The 7,251-nt window shown below is 44.4% G+C and overlaps 1 protein-coding gene across 2 annotated transcripts in view; it reads right to left on the bottom strand.

Annotated features, from left to right (window-relative positions):
* The window catches only part of RARB (retinoic acid receptor beta), a 387,901-nt gene that overhangs the window by 10,407 nt on the left and 370,243 nt on the right, over positions 1-7,251 (bottom strand). For both annotated transcript variants that reach the window (XM_019508768.1, XM_019508769.1), the window contains 2 exons: positions 4,872-5,076; positions 1,011-1,169 (listed from right to left, as the gene is read on the bottom strand). In XM_019508768.1, coding sequence (XP_019364313.1) covers positions 1,011-1,169; positions 4,872-5,076 — 364 coding nt within the window. The remainder of the gene's footprint in view (positions 1-1,010; positions 1,170-4,871; positions 5,077-7,251) is intronic.

Below are 7,251 nucleotides of genomic sequence, written 5' to 3'. Positions count from 1 at the left end.
CAGTGGTACAGTGGGTTAGCTCGCTGAAATCATTTTATCTTTGTGAACTTAGAGTGTACACCTATTTTCATACTGCTGCATAACTGGTGCAGTGAATTAAAGGCAGAGCAGTTACACCTATATCAAACTGCTTATAAAGCTACATCAAACAGGAGTATCAATTTCAGGTCTACACATTCGAAGCCTGATGTATTTAAGAGGTGCCATGTGAAAACCAAAGCAGCGTGTTCACCCCTAGAGCTATTATACAGAGCAAGATGTTTCAGGATGCAGGAGTGTGCTGCTGATTGTACAATACACATTTAGAACTGGCTGGTAGATCCTCCTGCTACCTACGTGCACCAAATGCTATAGAAGCCCACCCTCTCCTTAGCACTAAAGGCATGGATGGAAGAAGAGTTCAGCTACCATTAAGCACTGGCAAGAAGAGTATCTGTTTCATTTCTGCTTGAAAATATATTAAATCAGCATGCTCAACCCATTAAAAGCTTAGCTCAGACACTGTCAAGATGTGTTTTGCAAAGATGTAAAAAAACAGGTTAGTTTGAATTATATTGACTAAAATTTCAGGAGTGTTTAGATCCAGGATGTTGGGAATTTTGCATGTGTTTTTTAATACAGCACCAAAAACTAGATATTTCTACTTGAAAGTGATCTGTAGTACTGCATACAATTAGGCCATATTTTACTAGAAAAAAATGATTAAAGAAAACTAGTTGGGGGTTTTTCTGCTCTTTAAATTACTGATAGTCAGTTTCATTTCTAACCCATCTAGGAACAAAACCAGATTTCAGTATCAATGGTGTGACGATATTAAATGAAGAATGTGAAGAATGTAAGTGCTTATGTATAAGAGTGCCATAAAACATCCAGAGGATTAAACCAAGATTTCCCAACAAAGAAAAGCAAAGTGTTTGTTTGTTGTTCTTAAACATGACATAATCAAAGCCTACAAACCAGATATTTCCTCTTTCCTATGAACCTGACAGTGTATCAGGGACATGGCTTACCTTTTGCACTGATACTGCGAAGATCTGTGATTTTCATTAGGATCTTTGGAAACATGTGAGGCTTGTTGGGTCGTCTCTTTCGGATGTAAATTTTCAATGCTTCCAGCAACGGTTCTTGTAGTTTATCCACTTTTGCTGGTTCTTCAAGGTCCTGGCGGTCTGCAGAGGTAAATAAAAATTTTCCATTGATGTAAGTGTAGCATTTTTCTCAAACTGCCAGTCAAACAAGTTTCTCTGTGTTCTCAAAAACAAAGCTGTGACTTAATTCTGTGAACCTCCCTGTTTTTCTTCATTCCTCTACGTAATGGGTCCGGAAGGGAAGGGGAGGGGAGGGAGCTGTGGCAGGGAGCCAGAAGGCTCTTGCCCCTTTAAGAAGCTACAGCAGGCTCAGCTGGTTGTGGGGCTACAGCTGCATGAGCATAGGCTGGCCCTTGACTGACAGGGAAAACCCTGTGCACAGCTGGAGAAGGCAGGTGATCAAAAGGGGGTGTGGCTTCCAGGCATATAAACCCAGGGCCTGAGCCACAGCAGGCAGTCTGGCCCTGCATGCTAAAGGGTGAGGAGCTCCTGAGGGAGATGCTTGCGAATGAACTAGCACAGGGGTTGGCAACCTGGACACGTGTACCAAAGCATGGCGTGCACAGCCATTTTGCTCAGCACACCATATCTGGCCCAGGCTCTGGGCAACTGCCGTCAGGCATGGAGCCTGGGCTGCTTGCAGCAGAGACACTGCAAGCCCTTCTGTAAGCAGCCTGGGCTCTGTAGCAGGCACCAGTAGACCAGAGCCTGGGCCAGATGTTGGCCTGCAGCCACAAGCCTGGAAGCAGCTGCACTGGGGTCTGGAGTCCTGCCCTAGTTCATTCCCACGAGTACCTTGGGGACTACTGCATGGAAGGGGCCATGGTTGTGCTCCACTGCCAGGGGCTGCACACCCACAAAGCCTAGAATCCCCATGTAGGGCAGGAGTTTGGGGGGGGGGGGCACAAGGTGGGGTATGTCCCAATCCCTGCCCTGCCAGGCGCAGATGCAAAGGATGGGGAGCTGTGTGTGTGCTGTTGACTCATCCAAGAGGGCTCTGGCCCCCACTGTCTCGATATGTGTCTTTTGGGGACAAGACAGGGCAGCGCTCAGGCCTTTACATGGGGCCAGGAAAGGTGTTTGTGCTGTCCCTGTGCAAACTGCACACGTGGCCAGTGCCCAGTCTGCAGCGGAAAGGGGCCAGGCTCCTCTCCCCATGCCCTGTGCTCCATGCCCTGGCCCCTCCCCTGCCATGCTTCTGGAGGTATGCCTGCAGCTGCTGCCTGCCGCAGGTGGGGCTGGGGCTCCAGACTCCAGTGCAGTGGCTTGCAGGCTTATGGCTGCTCACAGCAGGCAGCCGTGAGCCTGCAAATGGCTGCACCCAGGGCCGTAGTTCCAACCCCATTTGTTGCTGTCAGTGACTGCACATGCACCTTTGGGTAGACGGTGGGGAAGGGGCTGGGGTTGTGCTGCCAAGACAAGGATTGGGCCCCTCACAGCTCCCCTACTGTCCACCACTGGCATGCAAACCTCCTCAAAGTCTACGTTGCTGGATTTTTTGGCACTTAGCCCAAAAATGTTGCCAACCCCAAAACTAGCAGGCACTTCAGCTGTTCCCTGGAGTTGCCCAGAGAGAACTAAGGGAAGCTGACAGCCCAGTAGTGAGGTAATGACTGGGAGCTAGGTAAATTCATTTGTTGTGAAGCAGGAACTTTTGTTTATGTTGTGAATTAAGCTTTAGACGGGAAGACTAAGTTGTGGCTATGGGGAGGGTGCAGGGCGGGGAGGTCTAAAGGCTATGGAGGGATGCCTGGTAGGGCACATGACATTAGCCAGCCTAGCTAGAGTTATAGACCAGAGGGCAAAGGGCTTCAGTGGCAAGCAGCCTGGCCCAGGGTTATAGACCCTGAGGGCTAAGGCCTGGCCCAGGGCAAGGAACGACATGGGCCAGGGGCCCAGAGAACAGGCAAGGCTGAGGCCACAAGAGCTGGGCCTGAATTGGTAGGCCAGGGGTGGAGGCCAGCAGCCAGAAGAAACGGAGGCTAAAGCCAGGAGGACTGAGGCCTCTGCAAGGGATGGAATGGTATACAGAGGTACGAAGCATGGGTGTGGCTTTAGGGGTGGAAGGAGGCCACAAATTTAGCCCTTATGGACAGCAGGACAAAAGGAACTGGCACGGAGACCAGAAGAGATAGCATCTTAGGCTCACCAGCCTCTGGGCAGCCTGCCTTCATCAGGTTTTACAACAAGACGTGGCAGGTAAGAAATAAGGATGGCATTTTGGGAGGCAATGACAAGAGGCAGGCAGGGTTGAGGTGACCACTAGGGGCATGACGGCAACTCCTGGCACCTCACCTGTTATGCTCCTTCATACATTCTCTAAGTGATGTGTTTCTCAGTGTTTACCCAGCTGCTCAGTGGGTACATCTACATGCTCATTAGATACCACGCATTAACTTAGGACTCACTTAAAGTACTAACTAATGCTCAGTACCTAGAGTTATTATGCATTAGGGCCTGCACACAGTTATTTAGTGACGCTTACTGGGCATTAGCCTAATAACACTGCGCAGTAGGCTATTAGCACAGTTTGTGCTGTGATGTGCTTAGTAAGCATCTCATCTAGATGTGCCCAGTTACTTGGAAAGATTGCAAACTGGGCAATGCAGAACAAAACAAACGACTACATCCTTGCTTTCTGCCCCTTTCCTCCTAAAGGACAAGTGTTATGCTAAATTAGGATTTCAAAATTAAATTTGGATAATAATAAAGATTACTCAGCTAAGTTAAAAAAAGCCCTATTTGGTTTTCTTCACGTGGTCCAAAAGCAAATTCTTCCACATATCAGAAGGTGGCAGCATTAGCCTGAACTACAGCAGGTGTCATCCATAGAATATTATAGATGTGCCACTAACACCTCAGATGAATAATTCCTCCAGTCTCAACAATTTTTACTGTCTGTTGCTACATGTTACACCTAAAAATATTCTGTCCAAATTCATGCTATACAATTGCACTTCAGTCTCAGAAACTTTTACCATCTATTGCTACAGGTAACACTTACAAGTATTATAACTGAAAGAGACAGAGGAAGAATGCTAGTTAGTGTGTTTGTTCTCTACGGTTGAGGCACTTAGTAAATATATTTCATTTAATAGATTTTATTTAGTCAGTCAGTTTCTCTGGCCTCTGTCAGAGTTTGTAAAGCAAAAGGGAAAAGGATAGGATTAAAAAAAGTTAATATAAGAAAACAGTAAAATTTGGCAGTGGGATTTGAGGGCAGGCATTGAATCCAAAAACTATTTGAAATTCTCTAGATCTTAAATTTTCAGTGTCCCTTTCCACTTGTCAAAGCCACACCCAAGAAATGATACTGTCTTTAGTACTGTACATATTTCAGAATAAAATTACTCATTAATGATTAGAGTTTTTGTAAAAGGATATTTCTCGTGCTCTCTGTGTGAATGTCTATACGTGTGTGTATTTTATTCACAGACAACAACTGAATAAAAAAGTGGGTTTAAAGAAGCCAGTGCACAAAAAAATGGTTAACCTCTACTGGACCCATCCCACCATACACAACTGTTACCAAAACCAAAAAACTCAGCGGGATAGGTCTTTCTGTCCTTTTATCTGGCAAAACCCAGTCTTCTGACTGATTTGAGAGGCAGTTATCTTGAGGAAGGACTATAAAACAGTCCAATTTAAACAAGCCCAAAATAAAAACTGCTTTAATAATTCCTCTATAATACAGCAGGGGGAAGCAAAGCAATGTAGGAACATTAAGTAGATATCTTAATATTTATTCTTTTAAAACATGTCAAAATTCATGCTGTACAATACCTCCACAGATTAAGCAGATGGCACTAAGTAGGCCTGTTTCTGTGTCATCCATTTCCAAAGGCAGGAGCTGATTGGCAAATGTGAACACAAGGTCAGTTAGTGGACCAAATCCAGCATTGTGCATCTGAGTTCGGTTTAGGGTAAGGCCATCAGAAAATGTCATCGTGTCCTGCTCTGGGGTGTATCTCGTGCAAATTCTAAGGATCTGTGGAGGAAAAAGAACAACATTTGAAGTATTGAGTCTATAAAAGGTTTGTCAAGAAGAGTCTAATAACTTTTGTGACATAGCAAACTGCTGATGAAGCTATAGTATGCGTCCTTTGCTCCAAAATACTTATTTCATAAGATTAAGTGTTTTGCATTATCACTAACTTTCATATGACAAAATATACAGATACACGATCAAAATTCCCCATTTTCCCTCTGGCTAGGTCCTATTTAAGAAATGCAGCATTTGTGTATGTCTCAATTGTATCTTTTAATTAGTGGCTGATACCAGCCTATGTAAGTGCCCTTACACTGTTGCTTTGGCCCTTGCCAGACTATCATGGACCTACTACCAGCAAAGCCACACCCAACCTTTGTTTTTTGCCTTTTATTGACTTTTTGGGTCCATTGTGAAGAATAGTGCTACTCCTCAAAAATCTCTATAAAATATGCAGAATAAGAAAAAACATCTCCTCTTGGCCTGCCTCATATGGGCATCTAAGTTGGAGATTTAGGAGGAAGCTGGGGAGGCAAAGAGGGAAGAGGACAAAAGGTAACAGACCCTCATGGAACTGCGGGGAACAGGCAGACTTGAGAGCAGTGGGGCTACCTTTACTACCTGCACACAGTTGGCTATTCAGGAACCAGCAGATCCGGTACGTTGAAGGTTGCCATGGGGTTGGTGGGGTAAGTAAAACAACAAAGGCAAGAGCCCAATTGCTATTTTTAGAATAAACACTTTTACTTCCATCACAACCAAATACACCAATATATGCTGAAGAGGCCTTCATCCACTGTCACAGTCCTGACTAGTTGCCGTAGATTGCTGCTGTTCCTGAGAGACTGTTGGGCCTGGTGGCTGGCGAGGGGGCATGCAGTGCAGAAATGCCAGTTCTGGTGAAGTATAAAAGCAGTTTTCACATCTAACAAGTACTGTCCTCTCCAGTGGGCCATCATCACAAAACAACCTGGGTTAGGGCAGTTGTGTAATTCATTTAAATGCTTCTTTTGTATTCTATTAGTTTAAAATTCATTATGTGATGATGCTTGACTACAGATGCATTCAAAAATTCAAACCTGTGCCTGCTCCCCTTTCACATCACTAGGATTTTTGCTATTGGGGTTAGAGGGGCAAGGATCTGGACCCATTGCTACCTTTCATTTTTCTCTCATGATGTAATCAGGCACCCGCTTAGTGCCTGAAGTCATTCCAAAGTTGTAGGGTTCAGTGTAAAAGTGGAGCTGCCCATCATTATTCAGGTGACATGTCCTGAAACATATTTTCGACAATTTCACAATCCCACCCCCTTCAAAACCGAAACGAAATCAGACAAAAGCAGTTGTTTAGTTGGCTAAGATCAGCCATATACTTTGTCTTCATAATGCTACCTTATTTGGGCTTGACTCTGTTTACAGCCAGCTTGCTTTGTTTTAAAGCCTCAACAGAAACGATTTACACAAATATAACCCAGCATAGAGAGAGTCTTAATTATTTCTACAGCTACAGCAGCCCTTACTCAGAGGCGCTCACATACTTGGCAGCTGACCAATCTGCAGTTGGTACTTTTACTTTCATCCCAGCCTGGCAACAGGGTTCCAAATGAGTGAGGAGGAGACTCAGGAGGAAATGACATTTAAAACAGAGGACAGAGAAATTGTCTTCTGTTTTTAAACCACCTACTAAAAGACCTATGCCACTGTCTTTCCACATAAGGCCCTTCCCTCTATATTCCAGGTTAATAATGGTCTCATCCCACACATGGGGTTAGTATGTCCAAGTACAAAGACTTAAATGGGTCAGAGAAATTTTTCTTTGCATTAAAACGTAATATTAACATTCCCTTTTATTTCACGACCAAGAGAGGGAAAGTAAATACAACTATGTGGAAGAACAGAAATAAGTCTGATTCATTCATGCCACTCCAAGCACTCTTCTGGCCATAGGCCACCCCCCCCTTATGCATCTGCTAATCTATCAGCATTAAGATATTCTTAACTGTGAACTTACTCCATGCTGTATTTCAGAGTTAGGAGCAGACATTAACAGACTACAACATTATATTGTCTATAGATAAAATACAGGAACAAAACAAGCTTTGCCAAACTTATACCATGGGCTGCAAGGAACCTGGCAACATTAAAGGATCCGTTTTCTTAAATCATCTTGAAGTGA

The sequence above is a fragment of the Gavialis gangeticus genome, unplaced genomic scaffold, assembly GCF_001723915.1.
Source record: "Gavialis gangeticus isolate Ggan-Ray unplaced genomic scaffold, GavGan_comp1, whole genome shotgun sequence".
NCBI classification, from domain to species: domain Eukaryota; kingdom Metazoa; phylum Chordata; order Crocodylia; family Gavialidae; genus Gavialis; species Gavialis gangeticus.
The sequence above is the reverse complement of the archived record's forward strand: the minus strand, read 5'-3'. Positions and strand labels throughout refer to the sequence as shown.